The following is a 22,053-nucleotide window of genomic DNA, read 5'->3' on the forward strand; positions in this document are numbered from 1 at the left end:
TCTCTCACCTGGGCAACTCTGGGCAGGACTGGTGGCAAGGTGAGGACTAAGGTCCGCCCCGAGAGCCTGCGGAGGAGGGCGCTTCTCGAGCAGACACGAGCAGCCACAGGTGGCCCCTAGCACTGTCCCTACTTCCCTGCTCGGGTCCCCAGAACCCCTTCTTGGGGGTCCCTGCCCCATCTCATTTCCCATCCCCATGAGCAGGGGCCCCTCTGAAACTTAAGCTGCGGGTCGGCTCGGGAGGGTCTCCCAAGGCGGGGGGCCCGCACAGATTCCCGCCCCCGCCCCTCCAAGCTCTAGGGGGATGGATCTGGCTCCCCGAGGGCACACGCCGCCGGCCTGGGGTCAGGACGGATGGGCGGCGATGGTGGCAGGGGCAGGCGGGGCTCCGCGCAGGGTCCCGCGAGGAGGGGGTGCGAGCCGGAGGGCCGGCTGTATAGGGCGTCGGTCGGCGGCGATCCAGAGGGGGTGGAGCCGGGAGCCGGGAGCCGCAGCGACGACGCTGGGAGCTCAGAGCTATGCGTCCGGGGTCTCGGAGAGCTCGAGGGTCGCCCACGTGGGGGCTGCTGCTGCTACTGGGACTATCGTGGCCCGTGTGGGGGACGAAGAAGTTTCAAGGTGAGTGGGAGTTCCCCCACAGGGTCAGGCGAGGCACTGTTGGGATGGAGATTCAGAAATCCCCGGGAATCCCGCGGGCCAGGAGGACAGGCCCTGGGGAGGGTTTGGGAAAGTCTCCGCAGGAATTGCCCAGGGACTTTCACCTGTAGTTGGGCAGACCTCTTGCCCAATCTTCCACACTCTTCCCAGATGCCCTGTGCCAATAGTTAGGCAGAGTGGCAGGGCCCTTTCTCCTCTGAGCAGCCGCTCAGCACCCCCAAACCCCTCTGGATTCTCTGCTCTTGCCCATCTGCCAGTGTGAAGGTCCCTGGACCTCCATTTCCTAGGGTTCAGCGGGCCTCGGTCCTCCAGGAAGCCCCAGACCACTGGTGCCCTGGAGTCCCTGCTGCGGCCTCACGCTAAGGGACTAGCTGTGGCCTCCGCCCTCCTGCATCATCCCATGTTCGCTGCTTCATCCCTGGGCTCTGGGGCAGTGTGTATGTTTATACTGTTGCCTTGTTTGGTTAGATAGCAACTGCTTCAGACAGAAAGTGCCTGATAGCAGGGCCCTGAGGGAAGTCTCTAGCTCTGTCTCTTCTCGGAATGGCCCCTCCAAACTCTGTGCGAGATGGGGTTTACAAAAATCTCTCCTGTGCATCAGGTGCCTGACCAGGGGGGCAGGAAGGGCAGGGCAGCCTGGTGGCAGTGGGTTCCAGAGCACTGTGCAGGGTGTCACAGTGAGGGGCACAGTGCTAGGATCCTGCTGTGTTCTGGCATGTGTGTGGGGAGGGACAACAGCCCTCAGGCCTTTAGGAATGGTCCACAGGCATTCCAGCGCTCCTTCTTCAGCCTGAGGTCTGGGGATGATGAAGGAACCCCTGGGAGGAATGAAGAGGGGCTCTGTGCTCCCCAACACCACACTGACTCCTCCGTTTCCACTCCCATCTACCTAGTCACCACAGTTCCATCTCTGCCTCCTTGCCCGCATCAAGGTACCAATGGCCAGTGTGTGTGCGCGCAGGGCCAGGAGAGAAGCCCCAACCCACACTCACACGTGCACAGCTTCCCCTCTCCACCTTGGGAAGCCCAGGGCCAGTTGGATCTAGTTAAATCCTCTCTGGCCTGAGACCCCCACCATGGCTCCCATACATGCACTCAGACCCCTCCCTGCACCAGCCCTGCAGCCTCCATTCCAAGGCCCTGAACCTCCCAACCCCCGCCCCCATCTCCTTAATGGCAACTGCTGATCCTCTCAAGGAGGACCTGGCAGAGGGAGACTTCCTGGAGCTGCTGCTATCCCAGGTCTTTGATGATGGGGTCTAGAGGAGGAGATGGAGAAGGAGAAAGGAGTTGCGGTGGCCTGGCAGGAGCTGAGCCACTTCCACAGGCAGCCATCTCAGCCTGGTCAGCACTGGGGGCAGGGCTCAGGGGTGGGTGGTGGGGAGTGGTCAGTTCTGGGAGCTAGGCTTCCCCAGGGGCTGAGTGCCAGAGAGGCGGGAAGGTTGCCTGCAAGTTCTGGGCAGCCTAAGGTCTGATTCCTTCAGGGCGGGTGTGGGTGTGGTGAGAGTTTCTGGGGCCAACTAGGGGGGACTAGGAGCATTCCAGGGGAGCATTCCAGGCGCCCTCTGAGTAATGCTTGGCTCCTGGAGCCCCTTTAAGCATTCCCAGCCTGGGAGCACTCAGGCTCTGACTCCAAAACAACCTCCATCCCACCCCCCACCTCCACAAAGGGGGGCTTCTGGGCCAGGGTCCCTGGAAGCCCTGCCCCTAGCACAAAACCCCAGGGGAAGCTCTGGGCAACATCTGGTTGTTGTTTTTCTCAGATGGTGCCAGAGGAACAGGCGTCCTTTTTCACAGATCTCTCACCCTAAAAGCATTTGCTGGCCCATCTAAAAATACCCAAAGCTGCCTCCCATTTCCTTTACCCTCTGTTTTGGGGGCCTTGGTCTCTTCCTGGTGATCTCTGATCCCCGTTTTCCCCTCCCAAGGTCATTAGAGCTCCCGAGTACCCAGCTGAGTTGTTCTTCCCAGACTCATCTCTCTTCTGCCTCCCTGGCAGCTCCTGGGTTCCAAGGATGCCCCAAGGGTAGTCCCCCTTCTCCAGGCTAAACCTTTGAGTATTGAGGATGAAGTGTCCTGTTCCTGCCTGCTGACATCCTCTGACTCTACCCCTGTGTTGTCTCCAACTTCCCTCTGTCCCTCTTACCCTGTGCTCTGTCCTCACCCCAGGAAACACCCTTGGAAAGCCAGTCGTTCTGCATTGGAGCCTAGATGGACGACCCCAGCGCATGGTCACCCTGGAGGAGCCGGTCAGTACCAGACCATCCCTTTCCATGTAGAGGCCCAGAGTCTCTCGGCCCCTTTGCTCCTCCCCAGATTTCAGCATGGCAGTTTTGCTAGGGTCCCTAGATTCCCCAGTCCTTTAGGCCCCTCCCCAAAGGTTTGGCAGGTGGGGGTGGGAGACATCTAGATGGAGAGAGGTTTCACACATGGAAGTCATTTTCCTGTTTCCTCTCCCCCACCTCCTCCCTAACCCTTTCTTTCCAGTATTATTCAGGCCACCTCCACCCCATCAGGCAGAGGTGGAGCCAGAGTTTGTGGGGCCTAAAGTTTTTCAGGGACATTTTTAAGAAAACAACAAAATATCTTCCTTTTGCAAAGTGACACTGGATGCATTGCTGTCCTCACCAAGACCCTGTCGTTTAGGGACCTGAAACTTCAACCTCACTGACTCATGCAGGATCTACTTCTGCCCTTAGATGCAAATCCACCCTGTTTTGTTTCTTGTGGATGCTCTACCTCAGTCTCCCAACAGTCATCCATCACACACTTCCAGAATAACCTTGTCCCCATCTGTATGTGTCGCACAGCTGTGCTGCACAGAGCCCAACATCCTTTGTATGCCCATTTCACAGAGGGGCAGACTGAAGCCCAGAAAACTTGGAGAACTGCTCAAGGTCACACAGCTCTTTAATCTATAAGCCTGAGACCTGCTAAGGTCTGAAAAACTTCAAACCATTGGCCAATGTCTCCCACGCCTTGAAAGGCCTATTCATCCTGAATTATCAGGAAAGAGAGGACAACCCACTGTCCAAACCTGCAAGGAAGAAGGCAGAAGAGCACTGCCGTGAAGGCCAGGGAGCCCCCAGGCCCAGCACCTCTCAATCTAGGGCCCTCCCTGGGTCCCCCAGACCCCCAGGGCCTCAATTCAAGTGGTCAGCATGGTGCTGGCCTGAGATTTGAGACTGTTCCTCACATGCTGGGGCCAGCCTGACTGTAGACCTCCTTCTGGGCTTGGCCTGGGTTGTGACCAAACAGGAGGGGAATGCCAGAAGGGCTTTGCTTTCCCCACTGTCTCTGTCCCTGGGAAGCCAGCCAAGATGAGGACAGCAGACAGCGTGGCAGGGAGTCGTGTCCTTGAGGCAGGGAACACCTACATTTCAGGTTGGAGATGGAGTACGTGGTGAGGGGTAGGGCCACTGGAGGGGGAGAAATGAGGACAGCGGGGGGCGCAGAGAACAGAAAGAGGGATGGGAGTGGGGCAAGGGGATGCTTTCCAGCTGGACTGCCTCCTTTCTCCAGTACAAGAAGTGGCATTCCGGCCACATGAGCTCATGCTAGGGGCACAGCGGTGGGGGTGGGGGGCTTTAGGCTGGGGGAAGGGACTATCTGCTCCCCACCTGCAGAGGAAGAGCCCTCCCAACAAGACTCTGAGCCTCTTGGCCTGAGGCCCAGGACAGTGCATTGTGGGATAAAAGGGAAGGGCCAGCATTTCAAAGACATAGCCTCTCTTCAGGAGGCTCCCAGCTTGCTTCAACTCTGGGCCCCCAGCCAGGCTGAGTGGACAAAGTGGGGCAGATGGATACTCCTGCAGGGTGGAAGCGGCAAAGAAGGTAGGGGGAAGGAGAGGTGGGCAGGCTGGCCCCAGGCTCACACTCCTGACATCTAGCCGAGAAGAAATCCAGTGTTTTTCTCTTGGCTTGGGTTGTGGGTCAGGGTTTATGTTCCAGGCTCAAGGATGCAGGTGTGAGGTGAGCCTGCTAGGGGTGTAGGAAAATTTGGTGGCAGGGGGAGGAGTTTGTCAGCTTTGGAGGCAGAGGTGCTAAGTCTGAATCCTACAGGGAGTGAAAGGAGAGGTTGTGAGGAGGCCCAGGCCGTGGCTACCCTACTCTCCAGCATCAACGTCTTCAGGACCACACTGTCCTCCCTGTGTAGAGGGAGCCTTCTGGGCATGAAAGAGGAAGGCAGGCCAGAAGAGCCCAGGGCCCCCAGGCAAGGAATGGCATCTTTCCGAGACCCTTCATCTCTCCAGGGAGGATGCGGAGTGAACCTAGAAGGCTCTGTCAAATGGCTGCTGTTAGAACAGACATTCTGAGTTTGGGGACATCTTTGCATGTTTGCAGCCCGCACCCACCATGGCAAGTGGAGGTCTTCTGCCCTGTGCCTCTGTGCTCTCCCCGTGAACTCCCTTGTCAGCTACCTCCATATTCCTCCTGCTCCCTGGCAGGCAGAGGGCCTGGATGCCCACCCTCTCAGCCCTATACTCCTTTTTGCCCAGGTCCCAAAGCTAGAAGTGAGGCTGGTGGCCTTGGAGGCTGAAGGTCAAGAGCTCCTGCTAGAGCTGGAGAAGAATCAGTGAGTACCAGGCTGGGGAAAGAGCTGGGAGCCAAGAACAGCCCCTTTCTCTGGGGAAGGATCACTGCTGGGGGCAGGGATGGATGGGAACCCCAGAGGGAGGCTGGATGGGGTGAGAGCCCCAGAGGAGGAGGTGCAGGTTACAGGGAGAGTCAATGTTAGTCTCGACTGGCTCCCTCGAGACTGAAATGGGTTATTGAGGCTGGATTCACTGTAGGGCATATCTCTCATCCCAGCCCCAGGCACATCTTGTCAGCTTCCTGCCACAAATGAGTGAGCATCACCCTCTGGGTGCTCACAGGGTGTGGTGAGTCAAAAGAGAATCCAAGATGGACTCCAAGAATGGGCAGGTGGTCCAGAAGGCGGGAATGCCAGGCACAAAAGTACAGTGACTACAGAGCAAAGGTCAAGGCACATTCAGGGGGTAGCAATTTGTCTGGCTTGCCTGGGGAGTCTCCTTCTATAGGGAAGGGAGCAAAGAGAAACAAATTTGGGGAGTCCTAGTAGGGCCAGATTACAGAAGGCCATTTTGGTGCTGAGTGTCCAGGATAGTGCAAAGCCAAAGATTTTGAGCTGTGAATGAACAAGCAGAGCTGGGCTGGGTGAGGTGAGTGTCTAAGATGGAGAGTGGGTTCTTGAAACCATCTAGATTGTATTACCGACATCTCTTATTTTCAATTGCTTGTTTCATCACAGGCACTGTTCTGAGCATCCTACATACACATTTTTTTTATTCTCCCCCATGCGCTGAGAACAAACTTAGGTTCCACCATGCCTAACTACAGTTTCTCTGCGGTTCAATATCCCCATATGTTAAAAGAGGTGATCACATCACCTCCTCCCTAGGTTTGAGTGTGTGGGTGCAGTGGGGGAGCGAAGCTGGAGGAGGGGGAGGGACTGGAGAGAGGAGACGTAGGTATCACAAGTCTTTGGGGGCAGTTTTGGGGTAAAGAGGTCAAGGTGGAGAGGGATGAAGGATTTTCTTCAAAGAGAAATTGACTGAATGTTGATCTATCTTGGTGGGAAGGATGCTGGTGAGGTGAAGCCTGAAGATGAAATCATTACTTGAGTGGGGTCTGGAGAAGGAGAGGAGGAGGATCCCTGCTCACATGGGTGGGATCTGCAGGTGTGATTTCTGTATCCTCTGGAAGTAGGGGGTGAGCCTCAGTGAAAGACAGCTGGGGAGATATGTAGCATCTGGGGGCCTGAGGAGATTTGAAGGAACTTTGAGTGGGAGGAGGTGCCCCAGAGCAAGGGGTCTCCGACCTCTAGGATCTAATGCCTGATGATCTGAGGTGGAGCTGATGTAATAATAGAAATAAAGTGCATCATAAATACAATGTGCTTGAATCATCCCCACCCCATCCCACCCCTACCAACCCCACCTCACCCCTGTCCATGGAAGAATTGTCCTCCATGAAACTGGTCCCTGGTGCCCAAAATGTTGGGAACTTCTGGGCTAAAGGTTTGTCCAGATATCCAACAAGGGGAGGCAGCAGCCAGGGCCAAGGAGTTCACACTTCCTTGTCTCCAAGGTCCGCCTTCTCGGCAGTGTTTCCTGACCCCTCTCCCCCTTCCCAGTCTAATACCCCTGACCTGTGGATCCAGCAGCTTGCCACAGGTCCCACAAGAACCACAAACTTTCCCCTGTTCCTGCTCCTCCCTGGTGCTCCCCACACTCCCATTTCCACATCTAAGCCATTACCAAGACTCCTTCCTGACCTTCACCTTGCTCCCTCTTGCCCAAGATTTTTCAGAGCTAAGCAATGCACAATCACTCCTGTCCTTTCTTTAAGAGACACCTTGAAAGGGAAAGTTGCTCAGCCATGTCTGACTCTTCGGGACCTCATGGCCTATACAGTCCATGGAATTCTTGAGGCCAGAATACTGGAGTGGGTAGCCTTTCCCTTCTCCAGGAGATTTTCCCAACCCAGGGATCAAACCCAGGTCTCCCGAATGATGGGCAGATTCTTTACCAACTGAGCTATGAGGGAAGCCCATATAAGACACACCTTGGCTGCTTCTTAAGTGCTAGCCCTGTGCCTCACTCATCAGTTCAGTTCAGTTCAGTTGCTCAATTGTGTCTGACTCTTTGCGACCCCATGGACTGCAGCACGCCAGGCCTCCCTGTCCATCACCAACTCCCGGAGTTCACTCAAACTCATGTCCATTGGAGTCAGTGATGCCATCCAACCATCTCATCCTCTTCTCCCGCCTTCAATCTTTCCCCAGCATCAGGGGCTTTTCAAATGAGTCAGTTCTTCACATTAGGTGGCCAAAGTATTGGCGTTTCAACTTCAGCATCAGTCCTTCCAATGAATATTCAGGACTGATTTCCTTTAGGATGGACTGGTTGGATCCCCTTGGGACTCTCAAGAGTCTTTTCCAACACCACAGTTCAAAAGCATCAAAAGACATTACATTACTTTGCCTCACTCAAAGAGCTACTCAATTAGCATTTAGAGAGGAAGACCAGAGGGTGAGGCAGGGCTGGATTAGGTAATTTCTGCAACACCCCCTCCCAGCAGGCTGCTGGCCCCAGGATACACAGAAACCCACTACAGCCCAGATGGGCAGCCGGTAGTGCTGTTCCCCAACCACAAGGTGAGATGCTTCCAAGGGCCCTGAGGACAGGGTGAGGAGTGCTGGGGAACACACCCCTGAGGGCCTCTCCACCATTCCCCCCTTCTGTTCTAAGAAGAAGCTGGAGCTAGTCCCCCACCACGCTTTCTTTCTTGCCCCTCCACTTCAGCCCTGGCTGAGATTTGGGGCTGGGTCCTTTGCTCTCCAGGATCACTGCCACTACCATGGGCATGTGAGGGGCTTCCCGGACTCCTGGGTGGTCCTCAGCATCTGCTCTGGGATGAGGTGAGGAGTTCTGGGGGAGGAGGCTGGACCTGGGGCTAGGGAAAGATGTCCCCTGACTGCCCTCCCCTGCACCCCTTTGCACCCTAGGGGCCTGATCACACTCAGCAGCAATGCCAGCTATTATGTGCATCCCTGGCCAGCTGGGGACTCCAAGGACTTCTTGACCCATAGGATCTTCCGGGTGGAGCAGCTGTTCAGCGGGAAAGGAACCTGTGGCCACAGGGACCCAGGGGACAAAAGGGACATGACCAGCCTTTTGTGTGCCACCCAGATCAGGGTCAGGGGCATGGGCAGGGGTGGGAATGCAGTATCCAAAGCCCTTTAAAATCAGAAGAGACAGGAACAGTGCAGCCCCAATTTAGGGCCTCCTGTCTTGATATTTTTATTTGGAAGCTGAAGGAACAAATTCTAGCAAAATATTTTAGAGTTAATTTTGTGCTCTCTGAGGTCTGGGGTTGGTGGTCAGGGTTCAAGCCCGGCAGCCTGCCACTCAGGATCACCATTGCCACCCCTACCCAGGAGAGGCGGGAGTCCCTCCGAAGCCCGAGGTACCTGGAGCTGTACATAGTGGGGGACCACACCCTGGTGAGAGGAGCCCCAGGGGGGTTGGAGAGCCTGGTTGGGGTCAGTTCAGCCTGTCGTCACTCCGCCGCCGTATCTCTCCCTCTCTAGTTTTTGACTCAGCACCGGAACTTGAACCACGCCAAACAGCGTCTTCTGGAGGTCGCCAATTATGTGGATCAGGTTGGGTCGGCAGGGAGAGAGCCCTTCTGGGGGTGACTGCGAGGGGGCAGACTTGGAGATAGGGAGAGGGAACGGAGGGGAGAAAAGAGAGGTGCTCCCGTGGAGGAGCCCAGGCACCAAGGGGGTCCTCCGCTTCAGTCTGCTCCCCTGCGTCCGCAGATTCTCAGGACTTTGGACATTAAGGTGGTGCTGACCGGCCTGGAAGTGTGGACCGAGCAGGACCAGAGCCGCGTCACGCCAGACGCGAACGCCACGCTGTGGGCCTTCCTGCAGTGGCGCCGGGGGCTGTGGGCGCGGCAGCCACACGACTCTGCTCAGCTGCTCACGTGGGTGCCACCTACCCCACGCGGTCCCCGCTTGGCGGCTCGGACTCCCGGCCCGCCCGGTCATGCCGCCCTCCGTTCTCAGGGGCCAAGCTTTCCGGGGCGCGACAGTGGGCCTGGCACCCGTCGCGGGCATGTGCCTCGCGGAGAGCTCTGGAGGCGTGACGACAGTGAGCACCACGCGGTACTGAAGCGGGAGGAGAGGTGCTGGGGAGTGGTCCTCGCAGCCCGCAGTGACCGTAGCCTTGCCCTCCCAGGACCACTCGGAGTTCTCCATTGGTGCTGCAGCCACCATGGCCCACGAGATAGGCCACAGCCTGGGCCTCAGCCACGACCCCCACGGCTGCTGCGCGGAGGCGGCGGTGGAGCAGGGCGGCTGCGTGATGGCGGCGGCTACCGGGTATCCTCGCCAGCCCGGGGTGCGGGGGGTGCGGGGGCGGGGCTGCCGGGCGGGACCTGGGCCTTCCTCTGCTGCCTTTCTGTGGGAGAAATGGTTATCCTTGTTTCTTCCGTGAAATCGGGATGATGGTAACAGTTCCCGCTCTAAAGCAGGCAAAGTGGATTCCCATGATGTGATAAATTATTTTCGGAACAACCATTCGAGGTGACTCCAACCCCGGGAAGAGTGGCTTTGGGTCGGGATTTGACCTTGGGTCCTGGGCCACTCGCTCTTGGCGTCACACCCTCCTGCCTCGCGCTCGCTGTGTGACTTTGCGCGAGTTACTTACCCTTTCTGGGTTCTGCCTCTAGAGAGCTGTCCGTCGCGCAAGCGGTGTCTGCGCATCTACCGGCCGCGTAGCCAAGCGCCAGTGTGCTGGTGGGGAGGGACTGGAGACACGCAGGGGTTGGCGGGGGTGGTCTCCGCACGCCCGACGCCCTCCCCCGTCCGTAGGCACCCGTTCCCTCGCGTGTTTAGCGCCTGCAGCCGCCGCCAGCTGCGCGCCTTCTTCCGAAAGGGAGGGGGCGCTTGTCTCTCCAACGCGCCGGACTCCGGGCTCCTGGTGCCGCAGGCGCGCTGCGGGAACGGCTTTGTAGAAAAGGGCGAGGAGTGCGATTGCGGCGCCGGCCAGGTGGGGTCCGCAAGACCAGCCCCGGGGGACCAAACTGGTTCCCGCTCGCCCCCTCCCCGGAGGTCTGAGCGCTGCGCCCTCACCTGGTCCCTCCTCGCCTTCCCGGCTCCAGGAGTGCCCCGACTCCTGCTGCCTGGGCCACAGCTGCTCGCTGCGTGCGGGAGCCCAGTGCACCCACGGGGACTGCTGCGCGCACTGCCTGGTGAGAGTGTGGGAGGCTGCGGGGTGAGGCTTGGGGGCGCTTGGGAGCCGGCCTGTTGGTCTTGGCTAATTGGCGCCCTTGGGTTCCCTTGTGGGTGCTGGCTCTGCTCTGTGCATGGGTTCTCCTGAACTTCCCCACCGGGCTCTCCCGTATCTCTGTTCGTTGTCTCTCTATGCCTCGCCACCTTCCCTTCACCCGGGTCACCTACGTAGCTGAAGCCGGCGGGCACGCCATGCCGCCCGGCTGCGGGCGACTGTGACCTCCCCGAATTCTGCACCGGAGCCTCCCCTTATTGCCCGCCGGACATTTACCTACTGGACGGCTCGCCCTGCGCGAGAGGCCGCGGCTACTGTCGGGACGGCGCGTGTCCCACGCTGGAGCAGCAGTGCCAGCAGCTCTGGGGGCCTGGTGAGACCGGGAGCGCGCGCTCCGCCCCCATCCGCAGTTCTGCGCTGCTTAGTGCTCTAGGGGAGGTGGGCGGGGGGTGGGGTGGGGTGGAAATTGAGGCAGAAGGGGCGTGGCTCCAGTCTGGGCTGTCCCCAGTCCCGCCCCTGCTTCCTCAGGCTCGCGCCCAGCCCCGGAGGCTTGCTTCCAGGTCTTGAACTCCGCCGGAGACGCCCAGGGGAACTGCGGCCAGCAGGGGGACGGCAACTTCGTACCCTGTGCGCAGAGGTGGGGAGCGGAGGGAAGGGAAACTGGGGAAGAGGGTGTGGAGAAACACCACGCGGTTTGACTACCTCCGTTTCTCTCTAGGGATGCGCAGTGTGGGAAACTGCAGTGCCAGGGCGGGGAACAGAGCGCACTGGTGCCACACGCGGTTCCGGTGGACTCCACCGTACACCTGGGCAGCCGCGAGGTGACTTGCAGGGGAGCTTCCGTGCTGCCCGGTGCCCAGCTGGACCTGCCTGACTTGGGCCTGGTAGAGGCAGGCACCCAGTGTGGACCTAGAATGGTGAGCCCTGCCCACCCAACCCCTCGCTGCCACTTGAGTCCCATGGGTCAGAGCCTCACTCCCCCTCACTGCCCAGTGCCCACACTGCCCATAGGTGTGCCAGGAAAGGCGCTGCCAGAACACTACTTTCCGAGAGCTGGAGCTCTGCCTGATGGCCTGCCATGGCCACGGGGTGAGTGGCCTGAAAGGTGTGTGGGGGTTGACCCTGGGAGTCCCCAGTCTCATGGGACCCTCTTTTTCTCTTTTCCTCTTCAGGTTTGCAATAGTAACCGTAACTGCCATTGTGCTCCAGGCTGGGCTCCGCCTTCCTGTGACAAGCCAGGGTTGGGTGGCAGTGTGGACAGCGGTCCTGTGCAGCCTCAAAGTGTGCCCATGGGGGGGTGAGGGGGGTGGAGGGCAGGCGGGGAGGAGCCATGTGGTGCACTCAGGACTCAGACGTAGCCTGTCCTCGCAGACCGGGACGCCTTCACACTGGCGGTGATCCTTAGCTCTGTGATGCCTCTGCTCCCTGGGGCTGGCCTGGCCTGGTGCTGCTGCCGGCGTCCTGGACTCTGTCTCCAGCGATGCTTCTGGGGCTCCAGGAGGGACCTCATGTGCAGTGGGTAGGCACTGAGGTCTAACAGCTCCTCAGAGCTCTGCTGGACCTGGTGTAGCTGGGGTGGGGTCTGTTCTCCTCAGGTGCAGAGAGGCAGGCAGAAGCAATGGAAAGAAGCCTTGAGCAGAAGGCCCCAGTGGTCTTCCAGTGAAGCCAGAGGTGTAGGTCCATGCAGGGCCCCCACAGCCCCCAATACTGTGGTTCAGTACCCCTTTTCCACGTCTCCTGTTTCTCCCATCAAGAGGCTGCTTTATCCTTGGCTTTACCCTGTTTTTCCACCAGCTTATGGTGCAACTCTTGCTCTACTGTGCTCTTCAAGGCCCCTCCAGTTTCTCCCTCGTGAACTTTCAGCCCTCTGACATTTCCTCTGCCAAAATCTCTGCTGTTACCCCCTTCAAGTTCCCAAATGCTGGGGCCAACACACCTTTCCTTTCCTTGTCACTGGGCAGCTGTGGCGCTGGCTGCCTTGTGCCAAGGGCCTGCCCCTAACCAGAGCTCCATGACCTGGGATGAGGGCCACGTGATACCAAGTATCATCAGTCTAGGGCGGCCTCCTCACTGCGTGCTGGGCAAGGCAGGCCCCTTTTGACCACCTCTGACACAGTCTGGCCTTGGGGACATTCTGGGCAAAATGAGGGAGAGGGCATGGTTTGGACTGGAGATGGGAATACAGGGCATCCCAAATAGGAGCAGGGCACAGCTGAAAGGGCCTTGACACAATGAGAGTTGATTGTGGGTCTGCGAGCAGAGGATCAAGGTGGTCAGAGCTTGGTGTGTCGTCACTGGGAGCTTACAGGAGGCAGCGACTACATGTCTTCACCTGGTAAAGTATTGAGATTGTTGTTTCAAAGAGATATCAAAGGAAGTGGTAAGGCCCTGGAAGATGAGGTGTGAGCAGCTGAGCATAACTCAGAGTCATCAAAGGCAGCAGGGTTACCTGATAGCAAGGAGCACAGACATGGGTACCACTGGGAGAGGAAGTCCCATCCCTCTTTGGGACCCGTGTGACATCAACATCTGGAAGATGTTCGGGTGTGCCAGAGTTTGGGGAAAATGTCAGGGTTGGAGAGAGAAAGTGTCTAAGGCCCTGGGAAGCATAAGTCTCTACAGTTCCCCTCAGAAGGGAGTAGGAAGCGAACTGAGGAGAGTGATCTGGGTGCAAGCCTCTACCACAGGGAAGCAGCCCCAGGGTGCCATGCTGTCTCAGTCTTCTGGTCTCTTACCCACTGCCCAGATCCAAAGATGGCCCATGCAGAGGCCACCCTCTGGGCAGCATTCACCCAATGGAGTTGCGCCTGACAGCCCCTCAGGAGCCCCAGCCCTTCGGTGAGTGAGGCACAGTAGGAGATGGGGAGGGAAGGGAAGGGATGGGCTCTTGTCTTCTCTTTCCAGCCGGGCCCCTCCTCTCCACCTACCACCCAGTCACCTTGAGCCCTGTGCCCCACCCTGCACCAGGGACTCTTGCCACCTTTGTTCACAGCACTGTTCCCCCACCTGTTGCTTCCCAGACCTTGAGAACTCTGCTAGAACCCAACAGCCACCTTGAGAAGCCTGTTCCTCATAGTCCTGCTTGTACCCCTAAGGTAGGTGGGGCCCTCCTCCTCCCATAGTTCATTTATCCTCCTCTAGCCCCTTATCTCACAGTCCCTGACTCTGTTTTTGAACTTGTACATTATGGAAATGAGACAGACCTTGTGGAGAAGCTGTTGTCTGAGGCCGGTTGCTGGAGGGGAGGAAGAAGTTCTATGATTTTCCCTGAGGGAAGAGAGAGGGTCCCAGCCCTTCCCGGGAACCTCCACCTCATTCTCAGCAGGTAGAGTCCAAAAGCCAAGATCCTGTCTCTGGTGAAGTGACTCCTGACATGAGAAGACTTAAGGACAAGTGGCTACTAACTGCCACTCCAAGGAACTCGGACCCCCAGGGGGAAGAGCCAGCAACTCAGCTGACTTTTTGCACCTTCAGGCAGCTTTGAAATTTCTTCCCTGAGTTACTGACATACCACCTACTCCAAGACCCTGGAACCTCATCAGAATTTGCACAATGCTGTCCCCAGTCCTCAGGGCTGTGGGATCCTCTTAAGAGTACACCTTCCAGCGTAAGCAAGAATCCATCCGACCCAGGAGTGAAGGCCATGTAGTCACTGACCTCCTGTCACTAGGGAGCGCTGGGTCAGGCTGGGCACCCAGAGAGGCCTCTCTGTCCCAGGAGTCTGCTGTTGTTGCTCAGTCCCCTAGTCGCCTCTGACTCTTTGCAACTCCATGGACTGCAGCACCCCTGGCCTCCCTGTCCCTCACCACCTCCTGGAGTTTGCCCAAGTTCATGTCCATTGCATTGGTGATGCCGTCCAGTCATCTTATCCTCTGATGCCCTCTTCTCCTGCCCTTGATCTTTCCTAGCATCAGGGACTTTTCCAGTGAGTCATCTGTTCACATCAGATGATCAAAATACTGGAGCTTCAGCTTCAGCATCAGTCCTTTCAGTGAATATTCAGGATTGATCTCCCTTAAGATTGACTGGTTTGATCTCTTTGCAGTCCAAGGGTCTCTCAGGAGTCTTCTCCAACACCGCAGTTCGAAGGCATCAATTCTTTGGCATTCTGGCTTCTTTATGGTCCAGCTCTCACAATCATACGTGACCATTGGGAAGATCATAGCACTGACTATACAGACCTTCGTCAGCAGAGTAATGTCTCTGCTTTTCAACACACCGTCTAGGTTTGTCATAGCTTTCCTGCCAAGAAGCAATCATCTTTCTGATTGCATGGTTGCAGTCACCGTCCAGTTAAGTACAATGCAGTCACCTGAACAGAACTGTATAAAAGGAGTCTGTTACTCATACTTTATTCAGACCTAGCTCTTAGGAGGCCAGCAACTGCTAGACCAGAACCCTGGACCCCAGGGGCCCTATATTTCAGACTGAAGCCACTTCCCTGGAATCTTACCCCTGCAAAACAAACAAAATCCTTGGGATGTCCTTTTCTGTGTCCTATTCTCTCTTATCCTCATATGCATCCTCTGCCCCACCCCATTCCTAGTCCTCTGGCGAGATTTTAGAGGAGCCCGGGGCTGCTGCAGTCCCCTCATTTTGGATGTTAATCAACCCCTCCTTCATTTCACGGGAGGGAATAAAGAGAGCCATTTTGGAGAGGACTTCAAAGAAGTCAGAAGAAAACCATGTTGTCCTTGGGCCTCTGTGAGTCTTCTCTGTCTGTAAATTCAACACCATGGGACTCCCTGAGGGTGACAAAAGGTGGTGTCTGGAACCTCGGATGACAGCCAGGACCCAGAGATACTGGGCATAAGATGGTGTTGCCTTGCTTGAATGATCCCTTGTCTCCACCTCTCCTGCCTCCCTTGGACACTCTCAGAAGCCATTTACTGTCTCCCCTTGCTGCATACAAGAGTTGCTTAGTGACCTTCTTTATCAGCTAGATATTGCTATATAACAAAACCACCCCAAAACTTAGTAGCTTAAAACAATAACCAATTCTGTGAGTTGGCAAATTAGGTTGAACTCAGCTGCTGGTTTGATTGGTCTCAACTCACCTCACCTATACATTTGCAGTTAACTGTTGGCCATTGCTTTTGGGGTTGGCTGGCTTTTGGGTAGGGGGTTGGGGAGAGTGGGCTTTGTGTCTCTCATTTTCCAGGAGGCTAGCCCAGGTTTGTTCACAAATAGCTGGGGAGGGTTCTAAGAGAGCAGGAACAGGATTAGAGTGAAACAAGGGAGGCACTTATCTTGGGCACAAAAAAAGTAATCAAGATAAGTAATATTTTAATGTAATATTTTGTAAAGATCAAAATTAATACAAAAGTCCATGATGAGCAAAATAACAGAATCAGTTACCGAAAGCTTTTAGGAAACTGAAACAAACAAAAAATCTGTAGTTGTGATCTTGAGGCAAGTACCTCACTCACTGCCTCCTGCAGAAGAGCATGTGGAAGCTTGCCAGGCTTCTTGAGAGTCTATGACCCACACATTTTACTTCCATAACATTCTGTTGGTCAAAGCAAGTCAAGGATTCCAGGGGTTGGGAGGTAAACTCCACCTACACTCCAGGGAGGAGCAGCAAAATCACATTTCAGAAAATGTGAAGAATTGCAAAATTTTTGCAATCACTCGCTGGCAGCAGAGTAGCAAGCCTCAAGGCTCAGGCCTTGCTTTCACTCTACCACCGAAAGGCTTTAGCTGTTTGCTAAAGCCCCTTCCTACGCTCTCTATGGGATTCTGATTCATAGAGATGACAGAACAATAACACACAGAGGTTAGTGCCATTGAAAGAAGTTTTTATCACTTACAGTTCCCTCGAGAAGGGGGTTGCCTACCGAGCAGAGTCAGATAGGGAAGCACCCAGTTTGTAAGGAAAGACTGAGGAACTGCCAGATTGGAAGAAACTAAGGCAACATTGACCACTAAGTGCATCGTGGGATTCTGGATGGGATCTTGAAACAAAGGACATAAGTGGAAAGACTGCGGAAATGCAAAGGGATTTACAGTTAAGTGTCTTGTACCAATGTTAATTTCCTTGTTTTAGTAATTGTACTATGGTCAGGTAAGATGGTGAAGTTAGGGGAAACCAGTTTTCCCTTCACCATCTGAAGGGAAAACCACCAAACTGGTTTTATATCCTTCACCCAGAAGGATATAAAGGGAGCACTAGCATTTTTGCAGTGTTCTAACTTTTCTGTAAGTCTAAATATCAGCTAATAAAAAGTTAAAAATGAAATTATAAAAGGAGAAGGATTATGTTGTTCCATAAATTTAATAATTTAGTATGGCAGAGACAAGGTCAAGTGGCTCCCAGATCTATCTGAAGGTGCAGCCTGGGCGGGGACTCAGTGAGGGCAGCAGGAATCATTCCCAATACAAAGGCTCCTCCCACCAGAGGAACAGTCAGCGGAGACACCTAGGTTTCCATCACTGTGGCCCAGGGGTGCTGGGAAGGAGGCACCTGTCCGACAGGGGCTCTGCCTTCAGCCGTCCACTCCTGTTTGCTGCCCAGCATGGCCAGCTGCTTGGTACCTGCACTGCTACTGCTACTGCTTCTAGGTGAGTGGCTACCTCCCCCCAGACCTCTGAACCTTGGCTTCTCTGTCCCGGATCCTCCTGATCCTCAAGAAAAAGGTGGGAGCACAAGAAGATGATTGTAGGAAAAGCCAAAATGCAGGAAGAGGCACCAGTGAGACACCTGTGCCCGAGGTTTGAGGACACACACAGCACCCTGCCTCCAGCTTCTGGGCCCCGCGGAGCCATGGCCTCCCAAATCTCGCCTTGGTAACTTTGCCCCAGGGACTTTCTTTTTCCTATTGCCTGCCCTCCTACCTCTGTTACCCTTCTCCCAGGCCCAGCCCTCCACCTTCAGTCTTGCAACTTCACACTGATTCCTTGCCCTGCATCCTCAATGTCTCCATGCCATGCATCTGCTGTTCCAACCACCTGGACTATCCCTCCCCAACTTGGGGCATCATGGAGGGAGGGGGTCACTTTACCAGGTGGTGTACGGTAGGGAAAATGGAGAAGGGGACGGAGATCTTGGAGCTGAGATGTGCTGTTTTGAGGGGTGCTCCTGGTGGAGGGAAACAGGTAAGCAAAGAACAGAAATGGCACCAAGACCACAGGAGACACTAGGAGCTGATGTGTGTGGCTGAGGCCTGGGGATGTGAAGGCTTGGTTGGGAGAAAAGGGCAATGTTTGTCTGCTGTTCTAAAGTCCTGGAAGGACGGGAGGGAGCTTGGGTGGGGGGGGGGGGGAGGAGAGAGAAAGGAAAGGCCAATGCCAGAGAGGGCCCTGCTCCCAGATTTGAGGTAGGAAATACCCCACTACACACACACACACTCGGAAATAAATGGGTGCTGAGCCAAAGTCTGAGGGAAACTTCCTCATCCAAGGAAGGCTCCTGGAAGCAGAGAGAACCGAGGGGCAGAGGTAGTCTGGTTGGTGCTCTAGGGGGAAGGGGCTGCCAAATTCCTCCAGAGACTCTAGCTTGGCTGGATTGATTTTTATTTTAAAAAATTTAGTTTTGGTTGTGCTGGGTCTTTCTCTAGTTGCAGCGAGTAGGGGCTACTCTTCTCTTGCGGTGCACGGGTTCAGTAGTTGCGGCGGGTGCGATCTTTTCGGACCAGGGATCGAACCCGTGTACCCTGCACTGGCAGATGGATTCTTATCCACTGGACCACCAGAGAAGTCCCTGGCTAGATATAGGTGCCCATGGCATTCAGTGCCCATGGCACTTCCAGACAAAGCTCACCCTCTGTCCAACAGACCCCTGGTATGTGACCAGGCTGTGCCAGGCACACTCTGTCCACAGTGGAGTGCCCTATGGCTAAGGACTGAGCCCCATGGCCTGCCATCTAGGGCTTCTCTTGAATCCACACCCCGCAGCCAGGACTAAATGGCTCCAGTACCTGAGCCCTTGCCAGGAACCCCTCTTTTACTTGGCTGGTGGAGAGGAGAGAGGCCGGGGGAGAAGCCAAAGTCCCTCCAGGTGGGGCAGCACCGGTTAGATCGGTAAGAAGGGAGCAGTAGAAGAGGATGGAGGGGGAAGATGCAGAGGCAGGAGGATGCTCTAGAGACGGTCAAGAAGGAAGGGAAGCAGAAAACTATAGGTCACTCGAAGGGTCTCCAAGGGAGAAGGGGAAAGAGGGGCATCTGACAAGTCGGGCGTCTCCGCATGTCAAAGAAAGGAAGAGGAGCAGCCACTGTGCTCAGTGCCTCGTCTTACATTAATTCTATTTTTCTGATTTACTTTCGGCTGCGCTGGGTCTTCCTTGCTGTGCCGGAGCCTCTCTAGTTGCCTGGCCAGGCTTCTCTTACTGCGGAGCATAGGCTCTAGTGCGCTCCGCTCAGGGGCTCAGCAAGTGCGGCTCCCGCGCTGGAGACTTGGCTGCTCTGGGGCATGTGGGATCCTCCTAACCTCTGGACCTCGGCGCCATTTCTGATAGCCTCCATTAGCCAGGTCCCCAGGAGCCTTGCTGTTTTCCGTGTGAGGTGGGGCCTAGGACAATGGGAAGAATCTTAAGGACCCCTCTTTGGATGGGTGAGGGGTGGCGCCTGGGGAGGATGGGTCTCAGCTTTTGGGGGAGGCCAGCCAGGCCCAGCCTCGACGCTCCGCATCCACCGCAGACGTGCGGCAGGAATGCCCGGAGGCCGTCGCTGCCCATCCTCGCAACGGTAGGCCAGTCAGTGCCAGTCGCTAACGCGTTTGGGTCACATTCTGCCCATCTCGAGTTTTGAGCACCCCGCATCTTCTGAGGCCCTGACCCAGAGAAGGAGGTGAAGTGTGCGTGTAGGGCACGCCAACAACCGCAGCCTACCCGCCTCTCCAACAGGATCGCGGAGCTCTGTAGCACCGAATCCATGCGTGGACGCGGCCGACGCGTGCACCGCCGACGAGCGGTGCCATCGGCTGCGCACCGCGTACGTGGTGCAGTGCTTGGGTCATGCAGCGCCAGGGGGCTGCCCCCGCGCCCGCTGCCGCCGCGCCCTGCGCCACTTCTTCGCCCGCGGGCCGCCAGCGCTTACACACGCACTGCTTTTCTGCCCTTGCGGCGGCCCCGCGTGCGCAGAGCGCCGGCGCCAGACCTTCGTGCCCTCCTGCGCTTTCTCAGGGCCTGGCCGGGCGCCACCTTCCTGCCTCGGGCCCTTAGACGCCTGCGAGCACAGCCGGATCTGCAGGTGCCGGAGGAGGTGGAGAAGACGGGGTGGGGGGTGGGGAAGGGCGGGCAGGGGTCGGAGCCACTCGGGGCCCACTCACCGCCTTCCGGCCGCGCGGCGCAGGCCCCGCCTCCTGGCCTTCCAGGTCTCCTGCGCGACCACAGCCAGCAACCCTGACGGCTGCCTCCAAGACCAGGCCCCAAGCTGCCTGCGCGCCTACGCCGGCCTCGTGGGTATGCACCGGCCGGAGGGGATCTCCCGGGGATGCCTCCGCCTGGATGGGCCGATTACCCTGTTTTCGGGGTTTGACCAGGCACAGCCATCACGCCCAACTACGTGGACAACGCAAGCGCGCGCGTGGAGCCCTGGTGCGACTGCAGAGCCAGCGGAAATCGGCGTGAGGAGTGCGAAGTCTTCCGGGGGCTCTTTACGAGGAACCGCTGCTTGGGTGAAGGGCCGAGGAACCGCTGCTTGGGGGCGGGGCCCGGGGGCGGGGCCCGGGAGCCAAGCTGCCTGGCTGGCTGTGAGGAGACTGAGGCCTGGGCGGGGCCCTGGAGGGGCGGGGCCCTGGAGGGGCGGGGCCCTGGAGGGGCGGGGCCCTGGAGGGGCGGGGCCCTGGAGGGGCGGGGCCCTGGAGGGGCGGGGCCCTGGAGGGGCGGGGCCCTGGAGGGGCGGGGCCCTGGAGGGGCGGGGCCCTGGAGGGGCGGGGCCCTGGAGGGGCGGGGCCCGGGAGGGGCGGGGCCCTGGAGGGGCGGGGCCCTGGAGGGCGGGGCCCGGGAGGGGCGGGGCCCTGGAGGGGCGGGGCCCGGGAGGGGCGGGGCCCTGGAGGGGCGGGGCCCTGGAGGGGCGGGGCCCGGGAGCCAAGCTGCCTGGCTGGCTGTGAGGAGACTGAGGCCTGTAGCGGAAGCCACGGAGGCCCGTTTCCTTGCTTCTGCCACTTCTGAGGCGGTTCCATCCTCCAGGCACAGCCAGCTATTAATAGTCTTGCCTTTCTAGTCTGAATAGCTAGGTGGTTCGCTGACCAGTCTAGGAGTTAGGGAGTCTAAGTTTGAAGCCTAACCCTGCTGCTTTCTAGCTGAGAGTTAACTCCTCTAAGCCTTTTTGTGCTCATCTGTAAAATGGGGGTGATAATTGTCATGCTTCTGTAAGGAGAGAAGGCTGCAGTTTGTAAGGCACTCTAAACACAGCTGTGTTTAGCATTGTCCATCTTGAAAACCTTGCAGACGTCCTCTCTTCCCATATCTGCCTGGGGAGGACCCACGCAGGATGCGAAGGGTCTCTCTCAGTTTGTCCTTGAGGAGCTGGGCCCTGTGCTAGGCTTTCTCAGCCATGCTCACCCTGCATCCCTCCATAGACAGTGCCATACAGACCTTTGACGGTGGGTGGCCCCCAATCCTACGTAACCAGTTGGACTCCCACCAGGACCCTGGGCAGAGTCTCCTGCAGGTAGGTGCAGACAGGGGATGGTGAGCTGGCAGCCCCTGCACTGACTCCTTCCATGGCAAGTGGGCCTAGAATGAATGCCCTGGGAGGGTGGGGGTGGCAGAGAGCAGAACCGGGCTTCTTTCTCAGGTCCACACTCTGCTCCCACCTGCCAAGGTGTCTTCTGCAGATGTGCCCCTGGAGGGGAGCTCCCTGCTCTCCATGCTTCTTGTTCTGGCTCTCCAGTCCCTGTTCTGACTTGGACAGCAGACCTTGGACAACTGTCCCACCCTGCCTGGGATATTGGGCCTCATTAGTGGCCTACTGCCCCACTGAAAAGGGACTGGCTTGTCTCCTAAGCTGGCCCACTGCTCTTGCTCTACTGCTCTTTGCAGATCTGGACACTGTTTATCATGCTCTAAGGTGTACATCTGAACAGACTTGTAGGCAAAACTCGCTCTGATACTCCAGCATTTTATGGCATCCTCCTAGTTAGGCACCACCCATCATGATAGACACCGGCACCACATCACTAACGCTGGCAGATTGCTTCCTGTCTTTGATGTGCTGCTTGTTGGACACCACCTTGAGTGAGAATCCAGTTCCCTGCGTTGCACTGGCCATGTAGCCATCTTCCCTGTGGTTCAGCCTAGCACTAGGACTGACATCCATAACTCAATAAACCCATGTGCACTGAGACTGGCCCTGTTGTCATGTGATCTGTGTTCTGGGAGCTGAGAGCCCAAGGTCAGCTGCAGGGTGTGCCTCTGCTGGCCTCTGTGACCTTGGATGGCCTCGGAACCTCTCCAGGCATCGTCTTCTCAGGACCTGTGGATGCTGAACTGAATCAACTGTCAGGTCCAGTGCTGGGGATCTTGGCTACTTGTTTATTCTTTCATTCTCTGCTAGTCATCAGATAAAGAAACTACATTTCACTTGCAGTTAGGGGGTGGTTGGTGACACAGTTCTAGCCAGTGAGTAAAATTCACAGA

General features: G+C 57.0%; 2 protein-coding genes and 1 long non-coding RNA gene across 10 annotated transcripts; 2 read left to right on the forward strand and 1 right to left on the reverse strand.

Moving 5' to 3' along the window:
• The first annotated feature begins 512 nt into the window (after positions 1 to 512).
• ADAM33 (ADAM metallopeptidase domain 33) lies at positions 513 to 11,565 on the forward strand. The gene is made up of 17 exons (XM_042229765.2): positions 513 to 618; positions 2,827 to 2,906; positions 5,156 to 5,232; positions 7,758 to 7,836; positions 8,024 to 8,100; positions 8,188 to 8,377; positions 8,620 to 8,685; positions 8,773 to 8,844; positions 9,004 to 9,170; positions 9,253 to 9,337; positions 9,425 to 9,567; positions 10,060 to 10,237; positions 10,350 to 10,439; positions 10,652 to 10,847; positions 11,003 to 11,111; positions 11,193 to 11,391; positions 11,468 to 11,565. Exons 1-17 carry the CDS (start codon positions 519 to 521, stop codon positions 11,483 to 11,485), a joined length of 1,926 nt encoding a protein of 641 aa, XP_042085699.1. The 5' UTR covers positions 513 to 518; the 3' UTR covers positions 11,486 to 11,565.
• LOC121816176 (uncharacterized) lies at positions 8,421 to 20,111 on the reverse strand. 2 transcript variants are annotated; one of them, XR_006055629.2, is made up of 3 exons: positions 19,740 to 20,111; positions 10,321 to 10,903; positions 8,421 to 10,194 (listed from the first exon to the last, which is right to left on the reverse strand). It is a non-coding gene; the product is annotated as an uncharacterized LOC121816176 (long non-coding RNA). The 2 variants fall into 2 exon arrangements; XR_009596091.1 differs by having other exon boundaries at positions 10,321 to 18,980.
• On the forward strand, positions 13,909 to 21,760 carry GFRA4 (GDNF family receptor alpha 4). 7 transcript variants are annotated; one of them, XM_042229767.2, is made up of 6 exons: positions 13,909 to 17,035; positions 19,315 to 19,660; positions 19,785 to 19,872; positions 19,953 to 20,087; positions 20,994 to 21,085; positions 21,212 to 21,760. In XM_042229767.2, the coding sequence occupies exons 1-6, from the start codon at positions 16,761 to 16,763 to the stop codon at positions 21,317 to 21,319; spliced, it is 1,044 nt and encodes a 347-aa protein (XP_042085701.1). In that variant the 5' UTR covers positions 13,909 to 16,760; the 3' UTR covers positions 21,320 to 21,760. The 7 variants fall into 7 exon arrangements, with proteins under 7 accessions (XP_042085701.1, XP_042085702.1, XP_042085703.1 ...); XM_042229768.2 differs by having other exon boundaries at positions 21,239 to 21,760; XM_042229769.2 differs by having other exon boundaries at positions 19,953 to 20,036.
• The last annotated feature ends 293 nt before the right edge of the window (positions 21,761 to 22,053 follow it).

This window comes from Ovis aries, chromosome 13, assembly GCF_016772045.2.
Source record: "Ovis aries strain OAR_USU_Benz2616 breed Rambouillet chromosome 13, ARS-UI_Ramb_v3.0, whole genome shotgun sequence".
Taxonomy (NCBI): Eukaryota; Metazoa; Chordata; class Mammalia; order Artiodactyla; family Bovidae; genus Ovis; species Ovis aries.